Raw genomic sequence first — 26,573 nt, forward strand, 5'->3', positions numbered from 1 at the left:
AGCAAGGTTGCTACAGTCTCCCCCAGAGGCTGCTCCTTTAGCGCCCTGCCTAGCTGGTGAGAGCCTGAGACGTGGGCCATCGCCTTCCCCCGCAAACCCTGCTGGGGCCTGCCCTCTCTGCAGGCCTCAGAGAAGGAGAGGACCTGGCCGGCGCCCCTGCCCAAGGCAACCACTATTGTCCTCAGGGTCCATCCACAAAGTCTCCTCCGGGTCGGGTCTCGGTTCTTGGCCCCCATCCAGCAGGCTTGGGTCTAGGGGCTCCCCGCAAGGAAACCGAGGCCCCTAATTGTCCCTTCTACACCCCCTAGGTTGCCGCATCAGAGCACGCATTCCACCTAAGCCGCAGCTTTGGGCTTAGGCGTCTTGGCCAAGTGGCGCGGAGCAGAGTGTTGTCACTCCAGGAAGAATGAATGAAAGGAGGAGCTGAGCGGGGCGGGGCGCCGCCGAGCGCGCGGGGCGGGGCCGCGCAGGGCAGTTCGGCCGCTCGCCCGCGCCCCGCCCCGCCCCCGTGCCGCAGCTCCGAGGCCCCGCCCCGGCCCGCCCCTCCGCTTGCTCCCCAGGCCGCCGCGGCGCGGAGCCGGTGCCGGAACCGGTGTCTGAGAGGCGGCGGCGGCGGCGGCGGCACCGCGAGCCCCGAGCCCATCCCTGCGCGGCCCGCGCTCTCCGCCCCCGCCTCCCGGGCCGGCGGCGGCGGCGGCGACTGCGGGCGAGCTTGCGGGGCCCGGGCCGCCCCCAGCCCCAGCCCCGCCGGGCCCCGCCCCCCGCCGAGTGCATGAGGTTGACGCTACTTTGTTGCACCTGGAGGGAAGAACGTATGGGAGAGGAAGGTGCGCGGGGTGCGGGCCGGCGGGGCGCCGACCAAGGGGCCGGGCGGGCGGGCGCACCGCGCTGGGGGAGAAGGGGAAGCGGGGAGCACGGGTGGGGGCCGGGCCTGGCCGCCGCGGAGGCTGGGTCTGCCGCGAGGCCGCGCCCCTGTGTCCTCCGGGATGAGCTCGTCCTTCCGAAGCCCGCAGGCCCCTCCCTGAAAAGCTCCCACCCTGTTTCCCCCTCCTCGGCCCCGGTGGGCTGCCCTCCCGCAGTCGGAGGGCCCCTCCTCCCTTTCATCCCCGCCTTCTCCCATCCCCCGACCGACGACCACCCGGGAGGAATCCCAGGCACAGCTCGCCCAGTCTTGGCCTCCATCCGCGAGCTGTGTCCACCCGGGGCTCGCCCTTATCCCTTGGAACAGGCCTTGGAAGAAAGAGTCGCTGGGAAAGCCTCAGCCCTGACTCGCAGCCCAGCGTTTGGCCGGCTCCGTGACCTTGAGCCAGGTGCTGCCTGCTGGGCCTCAGTTTCCTCGTTTGTACAGTTGAGGGCCACATAGTTGGCCCGTGGTGCTGGTGTTGGGAGCCTGGGGGCAGAATGGACAGAGCAGAGATGCGCCTCTGGGGAACTTTTGGATGTATGCTGGGGCCCCCACCCCCTCTCCCTGCACCAAACCCAGTGCCTGCCATCAGTCTTGGCTGGGAAGATGACTCTCATCCTAGCCGCCTCTTCTGCCCCTTCCCCCTACTGGGGCCCAAGGCTTGGGTTTGCAGGACAGTTAGGGTTATGAAGACCCCCAGATTCTCTCCCTGGGGTCTCCTTTCCTGGGTTTCCTCATCCAAGCAATCTCATAGGTCCACCAGGTTCAACAAAAGTCCTATTATGCCAGCTCCTCCAGCCCTGCCCTCCCCTGGGGCTACTGCCAACCCTCCCCCAGGTCCCTGAAGGCCCACTTGGAGCAGGGGCCCACCTTATGGTAGCTCCTAGGTCCCTGGGTCCTCATGGAGGGGCAGACTGTGGCCTTGGAGCTTGGCTGGTGACCCCGCAAGCCTTACCTTCTCCAGGGCTCAGTCTCCCCAACTGTACAATGGGAAGGGGCAGGCTGGGAGATCTTCCAGGGCCCACCCAGCTCCAAGGGTGTCAGGCCCCAGGGATGACTAAGCATGCCTAGTGGCCGTCTTGAAGAGGTGTCGGGCCTCCCTGGAGCAGGTGTCTGGGAGCCCAGTCCTACGGCCCTGGCCCCATGTTAGGCCACGGCATAGCCAAGCCTTCCAGGGGGCTTCAGTACAGGACGCACCAACCTAGCCCTGTCCAGTCCCTGCCCTTTGAAGGGACTGGGCAGGCAGGAGAGGAAGGGGGGCTGTGACAAGAGTGTCACCCACTGCCTTATTTCCAAATCATGCTGCTTTCTTTCTCCGCATTTACCGTGCCAGACCCTGAGTTGAAGGATGCCATTGCTGGGGGTTGGCGGACACCTGCTCCTCCTCTTCAGTTTACAGAGAGAGAAACTGAGGCCCAGAGGAGCTTGGTAGTTCAGCTGTGGTCTCAGCAAGACGCTCAGACCTGCATTCTCTCTCCTGCTCTGTACAGCGACTGCTCAGCCTGGGCGCTGCGTGTGTACAGGAGGATTCGTGGAGGTGCATGTGGAGCTGGCGCAGGCCAGGGCAGGCCTGCAGCAAACTGCGCCTCCTGAGAATGGTTCCTAATGCCCTTTCCACCCCTGCAGGAAGCGAGTTGCCCGTGTGTGCAAGCTGCGGCCAGAGGATCTACGATGGCCAGTACCTCCAGGCCCTGAATGCTGACTGGCACGCAGACTGCTTCAGGTAGGGCAGGCTGACCTGAGCTTGGGTGCCCTAAGCAAGGCCTGCCAGAGACGTGGCCATCCCTCCTGGTGCCATCTCTGGTTGTGACTTCCAGCAAGTCCTTGGCTTCAGTTTTCCCCATCTGTGAAATGAAGCATTTGGACTAGAAGATCCCTGGAGGCCTTTCTTTTTTGTCATTCTAGACAGAAAAGGAGAGAAAAGGCGAGACTTGCGTTTATGCTCGTAATACCAAGGCCTGTTGGCTCCTTGGTGGGGGAGGAGTGGAGGGTAGTGTGCCCCTGCCTTCCGGGTGCTGGTGCTCCAGAGAGAGGCCTTGGGAGGAGCTGGGCCTCCTTCATGGGCCCCAGGCTAGTTTGGAAGATGCATATCCAGTAAGACCAGTCCCTTCCCTCCGGACACCAACTCCCAAGTGTAGGAGAGTAGGACCAGAGCTGTGGTGGAGCACATGGGGACCCAGAGGTGGCCCAGCAATTCAGGAGCACCGTCCTGAGAAGCAGGGGCAGGGGGTAGCCTTAGATAGCTCTGTAGGGCCAGAGCTGGGGATGTGAGATTTCCCACATGGAGAAGTGTGGTAGGAAGCAGCTCCAGACAGAGGGCCCAGCAGGTGCAAAGGGTAGAATGGTGACGGGGCCTGGCCCAGTCAGTAAACGGCAGAGTTCAGGCAGGAAAGCACCCAAAAGGAGGGAAGGTAAAGTGGCGAGGCCCAGCTGGGGTCAGGGCATCAACCACTGGCCGAAGGAGTTTAATTTAGGCAGTGGGAGGCTCTGACAAGGATTTTATTTTTCTTTTATAAAAATGTCTTAACATTTTCTACAATTTAGGAAGGGCCAGGCACTGTTTTAAGGACTTTTTATAGTTGGATACGTGTTGTCTCCGTGAATCGGAACACGGAGAGGTTAATTCTCTTGACCGAAGATACACAGCCAGTGAGCGAAATGAACACACAGTACGCGCACTGGCTGGGGAGCCCAGAGGAGAGGCGGGCTCCGTGTCCTGGGGTTCCCAATCAGGTGTTCAGGAGGAGGCCTTCGGGGAGGAAAGGGCCTCTGAACAGTCAGAGACAGGGAGGTGGGACCGTGCAAACCGTTGAAGGCCCGGGATCAGCTCATCTGGTTGGAACAGAGTGAGTCGAGAGACATGATGATGAGGCAAAGTTAGGATCGATTCAGTGAAGAGCCCTGAATGCCAAGATCAGTAGCTTCTGAGGGCAGTAGGGAGCCAGCAGAGAGGGTCAGAAAGCAGGGGAGGGATGTGGGCAGAAGTGCTATTGAAAAATGCCATCCCAGTGGGCAGATGGTGGTAACATGGCAGGGAAGGGACTGTCAATAGTTCGGGGCTCTGTGCCCATAAGACCTGACATAGGACAGTGACTAAGAGTGGAGAGAGTTTCAGATCTAGAAGGGACGATATTTGGCAAGGATTAGTCACATTAGCCACTATTCATTGGTGACTCTTGTAATGTCATTTCATTAAACCTTCACCATAACGGTAGGAGGGGCCATTATTCGCTCGATTTCCACGTAAGAAATGGAGGCTCGGAGAAATCAAGTAACTTGCTGAAAGTTGCAACAGCCAGAGCTGGGACTTGAACCTATGTCTGTCTCACTCCAAGTCACTGCAGAGCTGAAGAAGTCAGGGGCTGTGGGGTGGAGCTGGGGGCTGGTGAGTGGCAGGGGCAGAATCTACAGCAGAGTCTGGTTTTTCACCCCGGGTGCAGAGGAGGCCAGTGGTCTGTTGGCTCTGGTGGAGCTGGGGGCCGTGTTGGTGAGGAGTTGTGCCCTGTCCTTGTTGAGGTGGAGGTGCAGTAGGCTAGCCAGGGAGGCAGTGCCCTCCCGAAAGCTGGCCGAGGTGATCTGAGACCGGTCAGAGGTGGGAAGGGCAGAGACAACAGCCTACTCAGTGCTGGGGGATGGGATTTGAGAAGAGGCCAAGAGAAATCCAGGGAAGAACTTTGGGGGCCCCGGTGCATGGGGTGGGGAGGGAGGTAGAGCCTTGGGAGACATGGGGGAGGGCCAGGCGTGCAGCCACAGAAGCCACAGAAGGGCAGCACTGGGGCAGGATGCGTGGAACCTAGCTTTGGAGGGGTCCCTGCCCTGTTAACCAGCAGAGGGCTAAGGCCCCGGGAGGGGGCGGTAGGGAGGGGGCACGTTGGGTTAGGCCCCGGTGCAGTGGGGACACAGGGAAGGCTCCCACAGTGAGGGAGGGCCCACAGGCAGTAAGAGCCATGGCTTCCACATGGTTCCACGACTTACACAGTGTTTCTGGCCCCGCGGCGTGTGGTCCCAACAGCCCCCAAACCTGGTTGAGGCCAACGGTGTCCTCACTCCCCTGACAGTCAGGAAAGCAGCTCAGAGAGGAGTCGCTGCTTGCTGGGCCCCTGGAAGCATCTCAGTGCCGTGAAGCGGGGCTGCCACCAGCCCCTGGGCTCCGAGAGCCTTGCAGCGACAGAGTTGCTGTGGGCCCATTGTCACCGCAGAGCCAGCCCCTTTCTCTGTTCCAGCCTCCTGGGAGGTCGTGGCCAGGCCCAGGGGGGTCCAGGCTTCCCTTTGCCCAGCTGCTGCCTCTGGGAGGTCCCTTCCCAGAAGCCTGCAGCTCAGGAGCCCTGGGGCTGCCGTAACTCGGGTAACATCTCCCCGGAGGCTAGTTGGGCTGACCCTGGGTGAGGAAGGCTGAGTGCACAGCTGGCACTGGGGGCCGGAGCCTGGGCTGGGATGCCCCCCTCTTTGGGGGACTTGCAGGCAAAGAGGATGGACTGTCCATGGAAGTCAAGCTCTGTTCCCTCGGGGGCAGCACCAGAAGAAGCAGCTGCTCCCTGTCCCCAGAGAGGCTCCAGTGCCTTTGTTACAGCAGAGGCCGGGGGGGGCACGGAGGGTGCCTTTCTCGGGTGTGCAGGGCTGAGGACACAGTGCCGGCCAAGCTTCCCCGCCTGCACCAGAGCCCAGGCAGTAGGCCCTTCAGCTGCTTCCTGTTGTGAGCTAAGACCAAGTCCTCTTGCACCCACATCACTGCATCCTCCTCCCCTGCTGTGTGGCCACGCTGGCCCCTCCCTCTGCAGCCTCCAATCCTGAGTGCCTGGAGTAGGATAGGGAAACAGCCTGTCCGGCCCACGCCTGCACTCCCCGTAGGCCTCTGGGGCCCCCCTGCGATAGGTAGCAGCAAAGGATGCTGGCCTCGAACCTGAGAAGATGCTGCTTCCTCCGAGGGGCTAAGTAAGTGGAAAGCCCCCTCCCCACCTGTCCCAGGCCTCGGGCAGGGCCCCTGGTGTGAGGGCTGGGGCTGGAGGCCATGGTGGGACAGACCCACCTGAGGCCGGGCAATGGGGCAGGAGAACTGAAACTCCTTGGTCACTGTTGGCCGCCTGTCGAGGGGAAGCAGGCCACCGCTGAGGCTCCTAGCCCTTCTGGTACAGGTCTCCCTTGAGGCTGGTCCCCCAGCTGCTCTTTTTCACCCTTGGTGTCCAGGGATGTGGCTCTGGGTAGAGGGCACCCCTGGGAGGGAAGGACCTGTCGCTGTAGGGGTTTCCACTGCTTCCCAGCCTGGCCTGTTCATCCCCCCTCCAGCCCCACAGTGCCCTCCTCTCCTGCTCAAGCCTGGCTCTGCCTTTGCTGCTCTGGGAGAGGGCTACACTGTACCTGGTATTACTCTCTTGACACCCTTTGTAGGGGCAGGGGCATTGGGGGGCACCCCAAGAGCCAGGCATGTCCTGCCCCACCTGCCTCCTCTGGCTCCTGGCCGGATGTGGGCCTGAGGGGTGAGGGGATGCACAGAGTCAGGGGCTCCTGTGTGCCTTCCATCGGCAAAGGCCCACTGAGGCCCCAGGCGCCAGCCACCAAACTACTATGTGAGCCTGGGCTAGATCCCCTATCTGAGATGGAGGCTGAGCCAGGGTACCCTGGAGCAGTTCTGAGGACGCTGGGGGTGGGAACTGCTCCTGGTTGAGTGCACAGAGTGAGCCAGTCTGGCAGAAAGCACTTCTGTTCTCTTCGGGCACCAGCGTTTGTAGGTGCCTGGTCTGGGACCTCGGGCAGCCGGCAGGTTAATGGCAGAGGGCGGCGGTGCAGGCTGCGTGGGGGGCCATGGGCGCATCTGATCAGGCTTCAGGGAAGTGGTTATCAGGGAGCTGACTGCACTCACAGAGCCTGAGTGAAGCAACGTGGGGTCTTCCAGGGCTGCTACAGTGACGAATGTTTGTGCGTGAGAAGGACTAGGAGTTTGCAGGCAGAAGAGCTTTCTCTCCCCGGGGGGAAGGCGGCCGCTCCAGAGCCCCGACTGACCCGCCCACCGAGGTGGGGGAGGGGGGCTGCTTCCTGCAGCCTGGGGCTGTGGGGGAGACTCCCGCGGTGACACTCCTGTGACGCGCTTCGTGGCTGGTGGGTCTGGTCAGTGGAAGGGCGAAGTGAATCACCGATCCGCACAGGGAGTGGGGTATCTCCCCAAGGTCACCGTGCGCTGCCTGCGCCCCGCCTCTTTGCGGAGCCTGCTCTCCTGCTGCGCACCTTCCTGCTAGGTTAGAGCCCCCTGGGGGCTGCGCCGGGGACCTCCCCGTCCCCGGGTGTCCTCCCTCCTGGCTCGGTGCCTTCCTTGCCTTGTCGCCCGCCCCGTGGTAAGATGCCCACCCACTGCAGTCCGCAGCGATTGTGGGGGCAGGAAGGGCTGCAGGGGCAACAGATGACGTCATGGCTCCCGTCCAGCCGCTGCTTCCGCTGCAGCCTCCCGCATCCCAGCGCTGCCTCCAGAGGCTTTCCCTCCCCACTCGGATCCCTTTGAGAGAGCTCATCAGACCCCGCCTTCCTGGCTTCCAAAACCCGGGCATTTTGTGTTCCCCTGCCCAAAGCCCCAAGCTGTGGTCCCCAGCCCCTCCCCTCAGGCTACCAGACAATGGGGAACTGGCTGGATCCTCTTAAAGGGACAGTGTCCCAGCAGCACTCTTGCTGCTCTGCGCTCCCTCCTTCTCCTCCCTCCTCCCCCTCCTCCTCCCCCCCTCCCCTCCCCAGTTCCCTAGTTCAGGAGCAGTCATTGAGTGCAGTCAATGAGTGCTGCCCTGTGCAGGCTACGGTAGAGCAGAGGCTTTCCCGGCTGCCTGGTACACAGTGCTCTCTGACCCAGCCCCAGTCTTTCCTGCCCTCCTGTCTCCTGGTTTGTTCCCCCACTGAACCATGCGCTCTGAGCCTGGGCCCTCCTATCCCTATGCGACCTTGGTACCTCACCCAGAGCACCCAGACAGCAACAGAGCTGGACGGGTCCCCTAGCCGTTCTCTGCGCAGTGTGTACTCCGGCCCAAACGTACCTGTGCATGCCAGGACCCTGGGTCAGGCTTTGCAGAACCCAGTGGGGCTTGTGCCCGGGGTTGAGGAGGGTGTCAGTCACTGGGGGTCCCACATTATAGCATTTGCTTATTACCCTGGCTTAGCTGAGCTGCTGGTCCCCACCCGACCAGGACACTTGATGGGAAAGACGTCAGGCATGTAGGTCTAGCTCCTGGCCTGGGGGGTGGCACATAGAAAGAAGCCTGTACATCATTTCTCCCCATCTGCCCTTCAGGGGCCCCACCAGCCAGGCCTTCCCGCTGCCTATGCTGAACCCCGTTCTTGTGCCTGGCAGCACTCGTGGGGCTGGCTGAAGCCTAGGGAGCCTGGAGATCCCCTCTCTTAACTGACTGACTGGTCTATACTGAGCTGAACTCCTGCCTTGTATCTTGGTGGAACTGGGAGTATCTTCATGGGGCCTATGGTGCCCATCTCTGTGACCTTGGGCAGGGTAGACCCTCCTAAGTTCATCTGCCTCATCTCTAAAACGAGGGTAGCCATGCCTGCCTCATGGTGGCCTGTGAGAATTAGTAAATTTATTAAGCAAGAAAATGGGAAGGTGCCAGCACTTAGTAGGTCTTCACGGCGCCGAAAGGTTACCACCATCTACATCAGCTGCCAGAGCTGCCTCCACTTTGCTGGGAGTGGGGGGAGGGGGAGGGAGAGGAAGCGGACTAGACTGGAAGAGTGGGGCTCACAGTGTGTTCCAGCCCCGCTCCCCCCAACCTGAATCCTGGGCTCCCAGGTTCCAGCCCTCCCTGGGCCTGACTGGTGGGTGACTGAGAGTAACTTGCCTGCCCTCGCTGGCCATCTTCCTTCACGACAAGGGACAGGGGACTCAGATGAGTAGCACCTCTCAGTCCAGGTCTAGCAAGTGGGCCAGACACCCTGGGTGCAGAACTGCTGAGAGTGGTTGTTCAGGCTGCACATAGTACCAAGGCTTCGGGCTGAGGGACCACGGCAGAGGGGGTGGGGGTGGGCGCTGAATCCATCCCCGGCTCCACTTGCCAAGCCCTGTGCCCCGGCACAGGCTGCTCCCGTCCAGAGGGTACACCTTTCTCTAGTGCTGCCTGTAGACTGGAAGGGCCCAGGTGTGTGGGAGGGGTGGGCCCCTCTGAGCCCCAGCTCCCCTTCCACCCAGGTGTTGCGAATGCAGTGCCTCCCTTTCACACCAGTACTATGAGAAGGATGGGCAGCTCTTCTGCAAGAAGGACTACTGGGCCCGCTATGGCGAGTCTTGCCACGGGTGCTCAGAGCACATCACCAAGGGGCTGGTCATGGTAAGCACCCCTCCCCCACTCACACACCTCACGTGTGTGTGTGTGTGTGTGTGTGTGTGTGCGCGTGCGTGCACGCACGTGCGTGCGTGCATGTGTATGTGTTTTCACAGGTTTCCCTGCTCCAGATCTCTCTCCCATCATCTCTCTTGTTCTTTTCACTAGTTTTCTGATTCTCTGTGCCTCCTGAGCCTGTTTCTCTGTCTGTATCCCTCAGCCCGCTATTATGGAGGCAACTCTGTCTGCCCCGAAGTTGGTTTGGGGCTGCCCTTCTGAGAGGAGGCCGAGGGGAGGAGCTATGGGGGCTGAAGGGGCTGCTGAGGTGGCTTGTCCCCATCCCCCCAACTCCCCTTCCAGGTGGCCGGGGAGCTGAAGTACCACCCCGAATGCTTCATCTGCCTCACATGTGGGACCTTCATTGGTGATGGAGACACCTACACTCTGGTGGAGCACTCCAAGCTCTACTGGTGAGTGCCCCGCCCTTCCCTGCGCCTGGCGTGCACCCCTCCCCCCCGGTGTCACACGTCTCCCACGCCAGGGCCCTTCCCCTTTCCATGTGGGGGGCAGTCATAGTGACAGTGTAGAAACCACTGGGAAATATAAGACACAGCAATCAGGTGGAGAAAGCCTCAGACATCAGCTTTCTTTTCTCTTCGTTTTTTTTTTTTTTAATATTTATCTAATATTTTGGCTGCGTCCGGTCTTAGTTGCGACACGCGGGATCTTTTGTTGTGGCGCGCGGGCTTCTCTCTAGTTGTGGCGCACGGGCTCTCTAGTTGCGGCGCGTGGGCTCAGTAGTTGCAGTGCACGGGCTTAGTTGCCCTGCGGTATGTGGGATCTTAGTTCCCCGACCAGGGATCAAACCCACATCCCCTGCCTTGGAAGGCTTATTCTCAACCACTGGACCACCAGGGAAGTCCCACAGACATCAGCTTTCTTACTGACATCACTGCTGTGCAGTTCTGGCACCAACCCTCAGAGTTACCACCAACCCTGTGAGCTCAGGACCTGTCCCCAGCAAGTTCACCCTGACTTCAGTCACCGGCCACAAGTTTGGGAGTCCCCAGGCTGCTCGCATTTCTGACCGATTGGCTGCAAAGTCAGGGATTCCCACAGCTCTCTCAGCTTTGCTACTTCGCTCAGTGACTCAGAGCTCAAGAGAGCGCTATACTCACAATTGTAGTTTTTTACTAAAGGCTACACATCAGGACCAGCCAGATGAAGAGACGCAAAGGGCGAGGTCCAGGAGGGTCTCGAATGCACAGCTTCTGAGCATTCCACCCATGGAATCAAGACGTGTGACCCGTCCTCCCTGGCATCACCAGAGTTTTTATTGGGGTTTCATTATGTAGCATAATTGATTGAATCACTGGGCATGGATTGAACTCAGTTTCCTCGAGGTCAGGCTGGGTCAGAGCCATAGCCCTCTCATCACGTGGTCAGTCTTTCTGGTGACCGGCACCCACCTCCCTGCTGCCTGAGTCATCTCATTAACATTAGCTCAAGTGTGTGAAGGGCTCAAGAAAAAGGAAGATACTCCTGTTCCAAGGATTTAGAGCCTCTTTCCCAGGAGCCAGGGACAAAGACCAGACAAATTCTTTATTATGGCAACACTGATAAAGCTGGATTTGAGGGCAGCATGACTTTTGAGGATCCCGAATGGACTCTTAATGACTTCCTGCTGAACTGGACTTATCCCCAGGCCTCATCTTGGCCAGCTGACAGAGCATAGACAACCTAGAGTGAGCCCCGGAGAGGGGCAAGGCTGGGCTGAGCATGCCCAGTTCCTGCTCCCAGCCCATCAGGCAGCCAAGCTCCTCCTCTTCCCTTGGGGAGCAGTGAGGGGAGGGTGGGAGGAGAAGAGAGCCTGGGGCTGAGGGATCAGGGTGGGGGTGATGCTGGTGACTGTCCTGACACACTTTTCTTCCCGCTCTTTGGGTCCCCACCGCCTGTGGCTCTTGCAGCGGACACTGCTACTACCAGACTGTGGTGACCCCCGTCATTGAGCAGATCCTGCCTGATTCCCCCAGCTCCCACCTGCCCCACACAGTCACCCTCGTATCCATCCCAGCCTCGGCTCATGGCAAACGTGGTCTCTCGGTCTCCATCGACCCCCCTCACGGCCCGCCAGGCTGCAGCACAGAGCACTCCCACACCGTCCGCGTCCAGGGGTGAGTGGCTGGCCTGCTGAGGCTGCAGCTGGTGCAGCTGTGGGCGCGGATGTCTAGGTGGGTGGCTGACCCTGGGGCAGGGGGGCCATGAGAATGAGTGAGCACATGGGCCCAGATGGAACCCAGCTCTGACAACTGGTATACCAGATGCCTGGTCCAATCATTCCTCCAAAAAAAATAACAAATGTTAGATAAAATATTTTAAATGTTTTCTTTAATCCCTGCATGACCCAACAAGAAAGAGAAGTAACCAGGTCAGGAATAAGTGAAGGAAGGAGCCCAGGGGTGTCAGCAGAGCACGGAAGGCAGCCATGACTTAAGGGCAAATCTGAATTGGGTGAATTAGGCTTCAGTTTTCGAGTCTTCTCATGGCTGAGTCTCTCAAAGCCCTGCCTTGCTCAAGGAAAGTGAGACTAATAAGAGAACGCCTCCCCACCCCATAAAGCTGCAACCCCCAAAGGGCTCTCAGGGTGAGGAAGAGCAAGAAATAAACCACACCTTCCACCAGCCGCCCACCCTGCCGCCCCTGGCAACCAACTCCCAGAACTAGAAAATAAACTGATTTGAACCTAAATGGAAGGGGAGAGGGAATCTCCCCTGAGAATTCATACACTTGGGTTTGCCAACCAAGTTCACATGCCTGGGTGGTTCAGAAAACCTCCAGGCAAAATTGTAAAAGTTTAAAGTACTTCTCCGCTAGGGGTAATGTCCTCAGGCCGCGACAGAATCAGACGCAGATCCTTTCTGGAGGAACCCACCTCCAGGCTTCACAGAATTTCTCTTGAGATAAGCGTCCCAAGGAAGGTGAGCCATTTGGTCAAAAATCACAGAGAACAAGGCACTGTGAGCAGGAACCAGCGGAAACAACAGGTGGCAGAAGCAGACCTGCAAAACCTGCAGATAGTAGGATTATCAGAAACAGTACAAAATAATTATGCTCCATATGTTTTAATAAATAAGAGATCCTTGGAAAAAGTGAGTAAAGAGCAAATGAATTTGGAAAATAACCACATAGAACCCCTAGAAGTGAAAGATGGGTTTAGCAGTAGAGGAGGGTTTTAAACAGCTGAAGGGAGAAGCAAAAACACAGCAAGGTGAAAATAGGGAAAGAGAGGTTAAGACGTACGGAGGACAGAGTGAGCAGCTCTAATCATCCATCTAGAATCACAGGCGGAGAGAATGGGAGAGAGGCAGTATTTGAAGATATGATGGCTGAGAACTTCCCAGAGCTGATTAAAAGATACCAATCCACAGACTGAAACCCAGTGAATCCCAAACAGGAAAAGTAAAAAAAAATTCACCCATAGATTCCCCCACCTGGTGAAACTACGACACCAAAGGCAAAAGAAAAGACTTTAAAAGTACCCATAGGGAGGACTTCCCTGGTGGCTCAGTGGTTAAGAATCCGCCTGCCAAGGTAGGGGACACGGGTTTGAGCCCTGGTCTGGGAAGATCCCACATGCCGAGGAGCAACTAAGCCTGTGTGCCACAACTACTGAGCCTGTGCTCTAGAGCCCGCGAGCCACAACTACTGAGCCCCTGTGCCAGAGCTACTGAAGCCCTTGCGTCTAGAGCCCATGCTCCACAAGAGAAGCCACTGCAATGAGAAGCCTGCACACTGCAATGAAGAGTAGCCCCGACTCGCCACAATAGAGAGAAAGCCTGCGTGCAGCAGCAACAAAGACCCAACGCAGCCAAAAATAAATAAATTTATTTAAAAAAAAATTTCCTTCAAAAACAGAACAGGCTGACACCTGATTTCTCAACAGAAACAATGAAAGCCAGAAATAGTGAAATGATATATTCAATGCACTCAGCAAAAAAGAACCATCAACCTAGAATTCTATACTTGATGAGAATATCCTTCAAGCATGAAGGTGAAATAAAGACATGTTAAGGCAGACAAAATGAGATTTGATACTAGCAGATCATCCCTAAAGAAAATTCTAAAGGTTGTAGAAAAGGTCCGAGATGTAAGAAGAAATGAAGGTTAAGGGGCTGACGCAGTTGATAACATGCTATGAGACGTTGAGCAGTTCCCTTGTCCTCTCGGGCCTTTGGGGTCTCTGTCTGAACAATGAGGAAGTCAGATACCTTGGGGCCTTCTGAGATTTCTCCTGGGCCTTCATGGACCCTTGAGAAATAGTTTTAAACGTTCCCCGTGTCTGGGTGTGGGAGCCACGTGCCAGCTTTCTTTGGATTCAGTCAACGTTTCTCACATACCTGCCAGGTACCAGGCCCCATGCCTAAGCACTGGTGAGAAGTGAAGATGGTACTTGGGGGGGGGGGGGGGAGGAAGTTGGGCTTGACTCTGCATCTCCACCCCCATCTTGAGCATCAGCCAGGCCAGCTGCTGCCTTCCATACACAAGTGAACAGACAGATTGGTGAGAGAGATGGGGAAACTCCCAGACCAGCTGGTCCCTGACAACTGGGCAGAATTTTAGGAGTAGAGGGTCCACGGCACCTCCTCCCTGCCTCCCTCACTGGGTGAGCATTCTTTCCTGCTTCTCTCCCCCCCTTTGGCCACACTGTGCAGCTTGTGGGATCTTAGTTCCCCCACCAGGGATCGAACCCGGGCCACAGCAGTGAAAGCACCGAGTCCTAACCACTGGACCACCAGGCAGTTCCCTAAGGAATATATATATATTTTTTATTTATTTATTTATTTTTTCCTCGGTACGCGGGCCTCTCACTGTTGTGGCCTCTCCCGTTGCGGAGCACAGGCTCCGGACGCGCAGGCTCAGTGGCCATGGCTCACGGGCCCAGCCGCTCCGCGGCATGTGAGCTCTTCCCGGACCGGGGCACGAACCCGTGTCCCCTGCATTGGCAGGCGGACTCCCAACCACTGCGCCACCAGGGAAGCCCAGGAATATATTTTTAAGGCTATATCCATAAGAAGTCTTTATCCATGAAAATATATTCACTATTTTTTAACTTTTTTAATCCTGAAAATTTCAAATTTACAGAAAAATTACTAAAATAATAAGTATATTGAATACCTGTACACCTTTTACCTAAGTTCACCAATTTTAACTTTCTGCCACACTTGAGGCATGTGTGTCTCTCCCTCTGTCTATGTATTTGTGTGTATGTACATATATATACTTATTTGTATATACACACATGTACATATTGCTATTTTTTTACTAAATCATTTGAGTGGAGGTTGTAGGCACCATTGACCCATCCTCCCCCCACATACTTCAGACCTTCTCCTAAGAACAAGGGCATTCCCTTACATAATTATCCATTGTATCTTACAGTGTAATGATGATGTTTAGGAAGTTTAACATTGACACTTGTATTCAGTATACAGTCCACATTCGAATTTTGCCAGTTGTCTCAACACTGTCCTTTATGGCAGTTTCCCCCTTGATCCAAGATCCAGTCCAGGATCACACATTGCATTGAATCCTCACATCTCTTCGGTCTCTTTTAATCTGTGCCAGTTCCTCAGCTTTTCATTGTCCTTTATGACCTTGACATGTGTGAAGAGTGCAAGTCAGTTAAGGAAGCATGCCCCTCCGTTGGGGTTCTACAGAGGGTTCCTCTTCCTTAGGTTGAAGTCATGCATTTTAACCAGATAACTGATGCTGTGTCCTTCTCTGTGCATCTTACTGGTAGACACAGGATGTCAGTGAAGTGCTCCCTTTATTGGGGATGTCAACTTCGATTATTTGGTTAAAGTGCAGTCCACTCTCTCTGCTGTAAAGGATTTTTTTTCCCCTTTGCAGTGTAACCAGTTTGAGTCATCTGTGAGATATGAGTCTGTAAATATCCTGTTTCCAGCAGCCTTTCACTGACTCTAGCATCCACAGATAATTCTGTGATGGCTACAAAGTGGTGATTTTCTGTGTTCTTCCTGCTGTATTTATTACCTGACTTTCCTGTGTAAGGAAGCACTTCTCCCCCATGTGAGAATATACTCTCGATAATTGAAAAATTGCTAGCAATCTGTTTTTCTTAAAGCTCTCAGTCTCCTTTCTGTCCTGCCTACCCTCCCCCAGCCCTTCCCCATCTCAAGTCAGAGACAAAGTGACCATTCTTTGAAAAGCTTTTACAAAGACAAAATGACAATCAGACAGTTAACACCAAGGAGTTAAAAGAAGCAAGTAAATTTGGCAAGTTGGCCATTCCGTGAGTTAGTTTATGGCCGAGTAATCCAGGGCACCAGCCCCATCTCCACCCTGCAGCTGTGGCCCAGCCCAGGCTACTGGCTCCTTCCCGCCGATCCCAGAGGAGTGGGAGCCTTAGCTTCATCTTGCAGGGCAAGTTTGGGGGTCAGGTAGGAAGCAGTGGGTCCAAACCCTCTTAGGACTCTTTGACGCTTGTCTGCCCCACACGTACCAGCCAGGTAGAAGGAGAGGTCTGTCCTCCATGGCAGAGACAACGGTCTGTTGAACAGGAGCCCCCGAGCATCTAGTATAGGGGGGCAAACACCTGGAGGGCATGCCACTTTTCTCCAGTTCCACACCCATAGGGGGCAAGCATTGTAATTACTATAGAACTCTTCCCACCAAACCAGAATTCGGTGTTCCCGCCAGTTGCCACCTGCCGATCACACAAGATAGAATGGTTTGCCCCACGCTCCTGATCTGATCCCCTTGGCCTTGGTTACCTAGTGGGGTGAGCAGGGGTCTGACCACCGCTCTATGCCCACAGAGTGGACCCAGGCTGCATGAGCCCGGATGTGAAGAATTCCATCCACGTTGGAGACCGGATCCTGGAAATCAATGGCACACCCATCCGGAATGTGCCCTTGGACGAGGTATGGGTCCTGAGTCTGGTTGGATGTGGTGCTCCCCTGAGAGCACCACCCCTGAGACTCACCTGTCCACACTCCTGCTCTCCCCAGATTGATCTGCTGATCCAGGAAACCAGCCGCCTGCTCCAGCTGACTCTTGAGCATGACCCCCATGACGCACTGGGCCACGGGCTCGGGCCTGAGTCCAGCCCCCTGGTCTCCCCGGTTCACACTCCCAGCGGGGAGGCGGGCAGCTCCGGCCGGCAGAAGCCTGTCCTGTAAGTCAGCCCTGCACCTTGATGTACTGTATCTTGGTACTTTCACTGACGCTGGGCCGCAGGGGGCATGGGACCTGGTCCCTACCCTCCGGTAGCTCACAGTCTGATGGGGGAGTCAGCCCTGCAAAAAGAAGGAGGCCGGCAAGGGGTGAAGGGGGCTAGAAAGAGGAAGGAGAATGAGGAGCAGACGGGGAAAGCAGCACCCCCAGCTGGGGATGACAGCGCTTCCAGGGTGGACCAGCGCCCTGGCTTCGAGGAGCAGCTGGCCAGCAGCTCAGGATGCTGGGGCATTGGATGTGTTGGGGAGTGATGGGCCCTGAGGCAGAAACTCGTGGCGGGGTCTTCGGGCTTTGCCCATCCCGGGGCGCCACCGAAGGGTGTTGCAGCACAGTGATGTGTTTCACAGAGACCACTCTGGTCCCCTTTGCAGGGAGGTGCCCGGGACCAGAGACAGCTGGGGGACTGTTGTGGTGGTCCAGGCCAGAGGGGCCAAGTGCTCTGTACCCTCTTAAAGAGAGGTGGGGAGGCACCAGGAAGAAGCCTAGAAGCAGGCTGGTCCTCGTGCCACTCACTGCAGGGGTCTGCTCAGGACTCCTGGTCAAGGCTTTGAGGGGGACACCTGGGATGACAGCCTTTACGCTAAGAAACAGTGGTACTGAAGGCATGTGTTTCCTCCTCCCTTGCATTTGTCTGGAGCTCAGGCTACCCTGCAAGGCCACCTGTGGGCATTCTGGGCAGGTAGTCTGCCTCTGCACTCCAAGGCCTGGGACTCAAATGCTGGGAGACAAAGCGTCTGATCCAGGGTCACCAGGCAGAGAAGGCCTAGGGCAAACATTCCTACCTTAACAGGAAGTCCAAGCCAGACAGGGCACTGGGTGCTGGCATCAGGATGGGGCAAGAGCCTTATGACTGCCCCAGAAGAGCTGTCCTCTGCTGCCCTTTCTGGCTGTACGGGTGACTGTACATAGACTGGCATCAATGGGGCATGGCGGGTAGGGGGAAGGGGGCAGGGCCAAGACCTGGCCTCCCCCCAAGGGGGCCTCGTCCGGGTGCCCACCTGGTGGCAGCGGGCACTGGGTGTGTCCCCCCAGGAGGAGCTGCAGCATCGACAGGTCCCCGGGCGCCGGCTCGCTGGGCTCCCCGGCCTCCCAGCGCAAGGACCTGGGTCGCTCCGAGTCCCTCCGTGTGGTCTGCCGGCCGCACCGCATCTTCCGGCCTTCGGACCTCATCCACGGGGAGGTGTTGGGCAAGGGCTGCTTCGGCCAGGCCATCAAGGTACAGGGCACGCCAGGCAGGGATGGGGCCGTGGGTGGGAGCAGGGGGGCAGTCTGTGTGTGACCCGTTGGTCCTCCACCCTCCTCCCACCAGTGTCCCCAGGAAGCCCCAGTGGACGGGTATCTGGCTTCCAGACTCGCTGGCCAGAGCTCTCCTCCACCTGGGCCTCCCTGAGCTAGTTAGGGGGAGGGGACTTACTATAGATAGACCACGAAAAGTGGCTCCTCAGGGTGGGGGATGGGAGGGCAGCCCGGACTGACCCTGAAGGCTCCCTCCCCCAGGCCCCCTTACTGAGCCCAATACCAGCCCCCTCCTGGCCTCTGGGCTGCTCACCCCCTTCACACTCTCCCACAGCAAGACACAAGCCCTTCCCTGGCTCTGATGTCACCTGGCTATGACCAGACTGGAAGGTTCAGAGTTACACAAAGGGCACCAGCCAGGTTGCCCACATGTGCAGACAGGCCCCAGCCCCTGTCCCTGGTCAGAATCTCTGGTAGAGCTACCATTTGACTTCCAGGAGACAGCCCAGCAGAGCAGAGGAAAGAGAACTGGCCTCTGGGTCAGGTAGTCCTGGACCCAAGCCCTGGCCACCCCCCTTCCTGCCACCTGGGTGACCGTGGACCCTGGTGGGAAACCTTCTTGAGTCTCAGTTTCCTCACCTGTAAAGGACTTAAGCCCCACCCCCTCGGGGGCTGCGAGCATCCCATGAAAAGTCTGCGAAGGGCTTGAAGCCGTCTGTCCATCTGCCTGGGGTGGGGATGGGCCTCCTGCAGGGCGGGCCTAGAGCAGAGCACGTGCCTGTGCTGAGTCTCAACCCCTGGGCGTCCCCACACAGGTGACACACCGGGAGACAGGCGAGGTGATGGTGATGAAGGAGCTGATCCGCTTCGATGAGGAGACCCAGCGGACGTTCCTCAAGGAGGTGGGTGAGGGGCCTGCTGCACCCTCTGCACCAGACTCCTAGGACCTGCCCCACCCTTCGCCATTGAGAGGGGGTGGGGTGGCAGAGGGCTCCAGGAGGATGTGTCGCTCAAGCCCACGCTGGAAGAAGAGAAACTATCTGCCAGGAGGGCGAGAGGGGCAAGGACGTCGCTGGGGGTGGGAGCAGCCCAAGCAAAGAGCACGGCAGCCGGCAGATGTGACCCCGGGGGCTTGAAGGCTCCTCCATCTTTGGAACTGTCCGTGTTGGCCTCTGGTGGGAAACGGGGAGAAGGAGATGTGGGCCCAGCCTGTTTGCACCCCACCAGGTGAAGGTCATGCGATGCCTGGAGCACCCCAACGTGCTCAAGTTCATTGGGGTGCTCTACAAGGACAAGAGGCTCAACTTCATCACCGAGTACATCAAGGGTGGCACGCTCCGGGCCCTCATCAAGGGCATGGTGAGTGCCGGGCAGAGCCCCTGCCTGAGACCCGTCCCAGCCGCTCCTGCCCTAGGACCCTGGGCCCAGCGGCTCCTCTGTCGGTCCCAGTTTCCTCCCAGGCTCTTCACTGGGGATCGGCCTCTGGTGTCAGAGGCCCTCCAGACCCTGATTCTGAATCAAATAAGGGAGCAACTGACTCCATCTAAGGTGGGGGGGGAAGCTGGGGCCCAGAGAAGGGTGGCAGCTTTGCTGAGGGGATGCACAGGCTGTCAGGTTAACCCCGTGCACCTGCCATAGGTTACCTCTCCCAGAGGGTCTTTGTTTTGCTTCTAAGCAAAACCAAGTCACTTACTGTTTGCCATGACATATAAAATTCAGAACCTGCTGTGACAGCTTGGATGAAATTACCGATCCTCCTCTGAAAAAGAAGCGTTTGGAGGGGAGCTTCCAGCTCTCCTGGGATGCTGACGGTGCCCCGGGATCCGACACTCAGCATCACCACCCCAGCATCACCCTCAGACCCAGAGACCCGCTGAGACCTCCTCAGTCCCTTAGGTTGGATTACCTGCTGTCACCAGAGTATGGTCCCTGCAGGCTCCAGACAGGTGTAACTTCTCAGAGGGATTCTATGGTCCAGTGCAACTTAGAAATGCTGGGCTGCACCAGCGCAGGCTTCCTGGCTGCACCTGAATCTTTAATACGTTCTGATGTCCTTGCTCTCCCATTTGAGGTCTCCAAGGAGATGGGGGGAGAGAATGGGGTGTTTCCCCAAATGATTTGAGCCCAGAGCCCTGTTCTCCAGAGTGACTCACCGCAGCTCTCTGCAGGCGACCTTGCCAGGCCCGTCTCTGCTGGGCCATGAAAGCAGGTTCAGGTTTTTTAAAAACTTGAAAAAATGGGATTTTGTAGAAGAGAGTTTTTGTTCTCAGAGGAGGTGGGTCAGGAACTATAGAAGAGTATCTCCCACCCCGTCACTGTTTGGAACCAGTTCTGTTAGAAAATTGTTTTGAATTATTCACCCACAGCCCTTAGAGGGGATAGTTGTGAGGGGCTTCCTTGGCAGTCCAGTGGTTAGGACTCAGCACTCTCACTGCCGGGGCCGCAGGTTCAATCACTGGTTGGGGAGCTAAGATCCCAGAAGCCACATGGCAAAAAAAAAAAAAAAAAAAGAAGGGACAGTTGTGGGTGTAGAAGAGAGTTGGGGGTGTGTCATCAGACCCTACAGGACAGTCGCCCCTTCCTGTCTCTCTCTCACCCAATGTCCTGCAACTGTGGCCCCGTTGGCTCATCCTGGTCATTCTCCCCACCTCCAGGACAGCCAGTACCCGTGGAGTCAGAGGGTGAGCTTTGCCAAGGACATCGCTTCGGGGATGGTGAGTAGGCTCCGATTGCCGCGGGGCGTGTGGGCTGGGTGATCAGGCCCCACTTATAAAAGCATCTCGGGGCTTCCCTGGTGGTCCAGTGGCTAAGACTCCGCGCTTCCACTGCAGGGGGCGCGGGTTCCATCCCCGGTCGGGGAAGTAAGATCCCGCAGGCCACGCGGTGCGGCAAAAAACGAAAACCAATACACGTTCTCCAGCGCTCACCTAAACTTCACAAGTTTAGAAATGGAAGGCACAGGAAGCTTTGAGAGAGGACAGAGGGGATCCAGTGGGAAGGGGAAGGTGGGAGCCTTGGGGTGACCAGGGCGGGGCTGGGGGCCCTCAGCACGGCTGCCCCCTGATCCCCGTGCCCCCCACCCTCAGGCCTACCTCCACTCCATGAACATCATCCACCGGGACCTGAACTCCCACAACTGCCTGGTTCGTGAGGTGAGCGGCTGGGCCGGGAGGGGACAGCGGGGGCCCCGCCCACCACGCTGCTAGACGTGCGAGGGCGGGGCTCTGCTGTCAGCGTGGCCTTGACGGAGAGCCGCCCACACGAGGCTGCACCAGGGGCTGCGGGCCCGGAGGAGGGCCCGGGTGTGTGGACTGGGGTGGTCAGGGCAGGCTTCCTGAAAGAAGCTTTGGGGGGGGATGTATTTCAATGGGGGACAAGTGGGCCCAGGGAACCCGGCTCTAAGGGGCAGTGACTGAGGGACCACAGGCTGTGGTCGAGGAGGGAGTGGGCAGATGGTGCCAGGGGCGTGTCTCAGTGTGGCTCTACTTCCGGGTCACCCAGAACAAGAACGTGGTGGTGGCCGACTTCGGGCTGGCGCGGCTTATGGTGGACGAGAAGACGCAGCCCGAGGACCTGCGGAGCCTCAAGAAGCCAGACCGGAAAAAGCGTTACACGGTGGTGGGCAACCCCTACTGGATGGCGCCCGAGATGATCCACGGTGAGTCGGCAGCCCCGCCTGGCACATCCCCCAGGGCCCCGCAGTCCCAGGCGGAGCTGCAGGAGGCGGAGGTCCTGCCCTGCCCCTCTTTGAGTCCTGTCGTTGGTTTCCTTGTGCTGCTGCAACCAGTCATCACACACTTGGCTTAAAAAACACAAATTAGGGCTTCCCTGTGATGCAGTGGTTGGGAATCCGCCTGCCAATGCAGGGGACACGGGTTCGAGCCCTGGTCCGGGAAGATCCCACATGCCGCGCGCAGCAACCAAGTCCGTGCGCCACAACTACTGAGGCTGCGCTCTGTAGCCCGCAAGCCACAGCTACTGAACCCCACGCACCTAGAGCCCGTGCGCCGCAGCAAGAGAAGCCACCGCAAATGAGAAGCCCGTGCACCGCAACGAAGAGTAGCCTCCGCTCACCGCAACTAGAGAAAGCCTGCGCGCAGCAACGAAGACCCAGTGCAGCCAAAAACAAAATAAATAAGTAAATAAATTTATTTAAAAAACCCCACAAATTATCCCGTAGTTCTGGAGGTCAGGAGTCCAGTATCAGGCTCACTGAAGTCTGAAGTCTGGTGTCAGCAGGGCTGCATTCCTTCCGGAGGCTCAAGGGGAGAGGATCTGTTTCCTTTCCTTTTCCAGTTTCTAGAGGCTGCCTCATTCCCTGGCTCCTGGTCCCTCCTCCAGCAAGGCCAGCAACGTAGCCTCTTCTCTCTGACATCTGTGTCCATTGTCACGTCTCCTTCCCTGACCCTGACCCTCCACCCTCCTTCATAAAGACCTTTGTGATCCCATAGGGCTCGGCTGAATGATCCAAGATAATCTCATCTCGAGATCCCTAACTGAGTCACACCTGCAAAGTCTCGTATAAGGCAGCGTGTTCACAGGGTCCAGGAGTTAGGATGGGGACACCTCCAGGACCGTTCTTCAGCCTCCCACTGATCCCCTTTCTCCCACTCCATTTCTTTTTTTTTCAGGCCTGTTACACAGCGGTCCCATGTGTGCCCAGACTGGGGCTTTATAAAGCCTCTGCACAGGCAGGGGACACGCAGACACAGGGTCAGGGCCGCAGAGCCAGGGTCACCTCAACGCCAGCTCTGACCAAAGTTAACCCCCCCCAATAGCTTAACCTGTAAATTGGGGTTAATAGTCCCTATCTCTAAGGAGTAATGTGAGAATTAGATAAGGTTTGTAAGCTAGTCAGAATTCAATAGAGAGTGGCTGTCCTGATTATTTTTAACGTCGTCAGAGAGCGGGTATTGTTTCCATTTTACAGCTGAGGCAACTGAGGCTCAGAGAGTCTGTATCAGTCCCTGAGGCTGCTGCAACAAATTACCACAAACCAGGTGGCTTAACAACAGACACTTATTCTCTTATAGTTCTGGAAGCCAGAAGTCTGAAATCCAGTAGAGCCATGCTCCCTCCGGGGATTTTAAGGGAGAATCCATTCCTTGCTGCTTATAGGTTCTGATCCTGGCGTGTCCGGACTTGTGGCCACATCGGTCCAATCTCTGCCTCTGTCTTCATGTGACTGCCTCCTCCTCTGTGTCTTTTCCTTTTCAGTCTCTTTTTTAAGGACAACTGTGATGGCATTTAGGGCCCGCCCGGATAATCCAGGACTGTCTCATCTCAGGATCTTTAACTTAATCGTAACTTCAAAGACCCTTTTTCCAATAACATTCACAGGTTCCAGGGGTCTGACACAGTTCTCTTTCGGGGTCACCACTAGGTCCATGACCTGCCCAGAGTCACATCGCTGGTTAGTGACCGAGCTGGGCCTGGAACCCCTTGCCCAGGGCTTTCACCTTTACCCACTGCCTACCCCCGCCAACAGGTTGGCTCAGACTGGGTGGGCTCGGGTAGTGTCAGAGCCTAAGGCCTGATGCTACAGAGGTTTCCAGCATCTGCCTCCTGTCCTGACCTGCTGGCCAGGGCATCCCCCCAGTGGGCGGGTCCCTGGCCCGGCACCCTCACCAGCTGACATGCCTGGCCCCGTGCACTTGCTGACAGTGGTCTCTTCATCCAGGCCGCAGCTACGATGAGAAGGTGGATGTGTTTTCCTTTGGAATCGTCCTGTGCGAGGTAGGTCCAGGGTGGGCTCACACTCCCAGGCTGCAGGCTGAAGTCTGCAGGGGCCCAGGCCGGGGAGGCTCTGGGAACGGGGCTGCCCACAGCCACCTGCATTCCCAGGGGGGTGGTGGTCCAGGGGGCGCCAGGCCCGGGTGTGACCTGCCCTCGAACCCACCTGGGTGGTGCCCAGTCCCAGGGGCCCTGGGTAACTGCTGGGCTTCGTGCTGGACAGATCATCGGGCGGGTGAACGCTGACCCAGACTACCTGCCGCGCACCATGGATTTTGGCCTCAATGTGCGAGGCTTCCTGGACCGCTACTGCCCCCCAAACTGCCCCCCAAGCTTCTTCCCCATTACTGTGTGCTGCTGTGATCTGGACCCTGAGAAGAGGTGAGTGGGTTGGGGGCTTAGGGTGGGGTGGTCCCCAGCAGAGCCCGAACCCACCATCCCCTTGCCTGTCTCCCCAGGCCCTCTTTCGTGAAGCTGGAGCAGTGGCTGGAGACGCTCCGCATGCACTTGGCTGGCCACCTGCCACTGGGCCCACAGCTGGAGCAGCTAGACAGGGGCTTCTGGGAGACCTACCGGCGCGGCGAGAGTGGACTGCCCGCCCACCCCGAGGTCCCCGACTGAGACCGGCCCGCCCAGCTGCCCCTGTCCCCGACTCGGGAGAACCCACCCTGCACCAGATTCCTCTGTGTGCGGTGGCCAGGTGTGGCACCCTCAGCGGGGCAGCGGACACCCAGACCCCTCCCCAGCGCCAGGCCCTAACTTGCCTTCTACCCTGTGGGCCGCGGCCCCTGCCCTTCCTCTGCCCCCGGCCCCAGAGCTGGCCTGGCTGCACAGACACCATCACCTCGCCCTGCCTTACCTCTGTCTTGGTGGGACCACCCCCTCACGCTTCTCCTTGCATGAGCTGGAGGACCCGTGTGAGCTGTACCCCATCCCATACCCGGTACCCTACCCCACACCCGCTGCCCCGGCTGTCCTATGCACACTCTACCCGTCTGCAGCTCCTCCGAGGCCGGGCCAGAGGACAGACAGCCTCAGACCGTGGCTCATCACTATTCCCAGGAGCCAAACAGGGAGTCTGGGGCCCATCACCCCCCCAGGGGGTGTCTAGGTAGCGTCAGGTATTGATAATTATCCAAACCCCCAAAGCAGAGAGAGGTCGTCTCCTGTGGAGTGGAAATCCCCGTGGCTGGGCAACAGCCCTCCCTCGCTTTGGGTCTTTTTGTTTCTTTATTGAAGCCACTTTAGTGAGAAGCAGGTACCAGGCCTCAGGGTGAAGGGTGGGTCCCTGGAGGGAGAGGGGAGCCGTGGTCCCAGGGCCAGAGCTGCTGGGAGGAGCAGCAGAGGGAGGCTGGGCAGAGTGGACGAGGCAGTGTCCACCAGCATCCCAGCCCCCTGAAGTTCATCTCAGCACCATCCCGGGCCTCTCCCCGAGGCTCCCTGCCAGTGGCCAGAGCAGCCCCTGCCCCTCCCCGTGCCCCTCTGTCCTCTGGGTTCTTTCTGTGTAATCTATTTTTTAAGAAGAGTTTGTATTATTTTTTCATACGGCTGCAGCAGCAGCAGCTGCTGGGGGCTTGGGGTTTTATTTTTTTGGCGGGCGGGGGTGGGGGGGCCATTTTGTCACTTTGCCTCAGTTGAGCATCTAGGAAGTATTAAGACTGTGAAGCCTTCTCAGTGCACTTTGAACCTGGAAAGCAATTGAAACAGGCCCATGGGACTCTGACTCAGGGAGGTGGGACACAGTCACCTCCATCCAGGAATCACGATGTCTAAGGAACAAAACCCAGACTCAGAATAATAAAATAAATTCTGTACTCCCCACCAGATCCCGCTTTGTGACATGTGTCTGGGGGCCCTGAGGAAACAGGAGGAGAGAGGAACTTTTTGGATTAGAAGCCTTGTGGGAAGACAGGAATGGAGGTGTGGGAATGGAGGTGTGGACGGAGGGCATAGAGGGTGGGGATGGAGGTGGTGGCCCAGCTGGGACAAGTGAGGACTTTCCAAAGCTGGGTTTGGTGGTGGGGGGAGGATTGGGGAAGAGTGGGAGAGACTAGGGAATGGATTGCTCTTATATCATGCTTGCTTTTTTTCTAAAATGTAAAGGCTCCAATCAGGAAAACAGAAACCACGCTAGTTATTTCAAATATAGGTCATTTAATCCAGGGAATTGTTTATACAGGTGGCGAAAACACAGTGGAAGGGCGAAAAGTGGATACTGAGATAACCATTTCTGAGGAACTGCAGGAGGCAGCTGCTACCCCTTGGCTGGGGCACTTAAGGAAAGAGGAGGTTAGTTTAGTTATCTGGTGTCGGGTAGCACTTCACCACTTAAATTTGGTGGCTTGAAATAACAGCGATCACTCATGGATCACAACCGCTCTGTCAAGGATATGGGAGCAGCTTGGGTGGGTGGTTCTGGTCTGGGTTCTCTCCTAGGGTTGTGTTGGTGTTTTGGGTCTGGGGTCTCTCCTAAGTTTGTGGTCAGATACTGCCTGGGGCTACAGACATTTGAGGGCTCGAGTGGGACCAGAGGGTCCACTTCCAGGGGCCCTCTGTATGTGGCTCACACCCATGGCCGCAAATTGGCGCTGGCTGTTGATGAGAAGCCTCAGTCCCTGTCAGGAGCCTCGCCATAGGGCTCCTTGAATGTCCCTACAGCATCCTCTAGGCGTGAGTATCCCCTAGGGTGAGCGTCCCAAGAGATGAAAGCAGAGGCTCCACTGCCTTTTAGGACCTGCTCTCAGAAGCCACACAGGGTCACTTCCACCGTACTTCACTGGTCACACAGACCAACCCTGATTCAACGTGGGAAGTGTCTACACAAGGCCACAAGTAACGGTCCAGGAGATACCACTGGGGTCTTCTTGGACACTGGCTAGAGACGTGGAGGGTGGAGCCCCAGGAGACCAGTGCTTGGATTTTTGATTTTATGGGGGGGAAGGGTTGGATTCCAGTTGGTGCTGGAACTTCTAAGAAGGTAGATGCAGAAATAGTGCTAGAGCTAAACATTTGCTCCTGCTGGACTGGAGGGCAGTAGAAAGTCCCTCCTCATTCACATTCCAGTCTCCCTCAGCTGGTCCCTATTAGCAGGCCCACCTCAACAGGAATCCAGTTGCAAGGGAGCCTGGGAAATGTAGTTT

At 57.5% G+C, this 26,573-nt stretch overlaps 1 protein-coding gene across 2 annotated transcripts; it reads left to right on the forward strand.

The window, feature by feature from the left end:
• Positions 1-571: 571 nt before the first annotated feature.
• LIMK1 (LIM domain kinase 1) lies at positions 572-25,257 on the forward strand. 2 transcript variants are annotated; one of them, XM_067705921.1, is made up of 16 exons: positions 572-827; positions 2,531-2,627; positions 9,075-9,213; positions 9,568-9,677; positions 11,175-11,381; positions 16,046-16,151; positions 16,239-16,405; positions 17,497-17,680; positions 18,516-18,602; positions 18,928-19,059; positions 20,355-20,414; positions 20,787-20,852; positions 21,202-21,358; positions 23,381-23,436; positions 23,657-23,814; positions 23,892-25,257. In XM_067705921.1, exons 1-16 carry the CDS (start codon positions 773-775, stop codon positions 24,052-24,054), a joined length of 1,944 nt encoding a protein of 647 aa, XP_067562022.1. In that variant the 5' UTR covers positions 572-772; the 3' UTR covers positions 24,055-25,257. The 2 variants fall into 2 exon arrangements, with proteins under 2 accessions (XP_067562022.1, XP_067562024.1); XM_067705923.1 differs by lacking the exons at positions 572-827; positions 2,531-2,627 and adding an exon at positions 5,512-5,836.
• Positions 25,258-26,573: the final 1,316 nt, after the last annotated feature.

Source organism: Pseudorca crassidens, chromosome 15 (genome assembly GCF_039906515.1).
Source record: "Pseudorca crassidens isolate mPseCra1 chromosome 15, mPseCra1.hap1, whole genome shotgun sequence".
Taxonomy (NCBI): domain Eukaryota; kingdom Metazoa; phylum Chordata; class Mammalia; order Artiodactyla; family Delphinidae; genus Pseudorca; species Pseudorca crassidens.

Coding starts and splice junctions, on each gene's coding strand:
- LIMK1 (XM_067705921.1), top strand. CDS start 773: ATGAGGTTGACGCTACTTTGTTGCACCTGGAGGGAAGAACGTATGGGA. Junction 18,603..18,927: donor AGCGGACGTTCCTCAAGGAG/GTGGGTGAGGGG, acceptor GCACCCCACCAG/GTGAAGGTCATGCGATGCCT. Junction 23,815..23,891: donor GATCTGGACCCTGAGAAGAG/GTGAGTGGGTTG, acceptor CTGTCTCCCCAG/GCCCTCTTTCGTGAAGCTGG.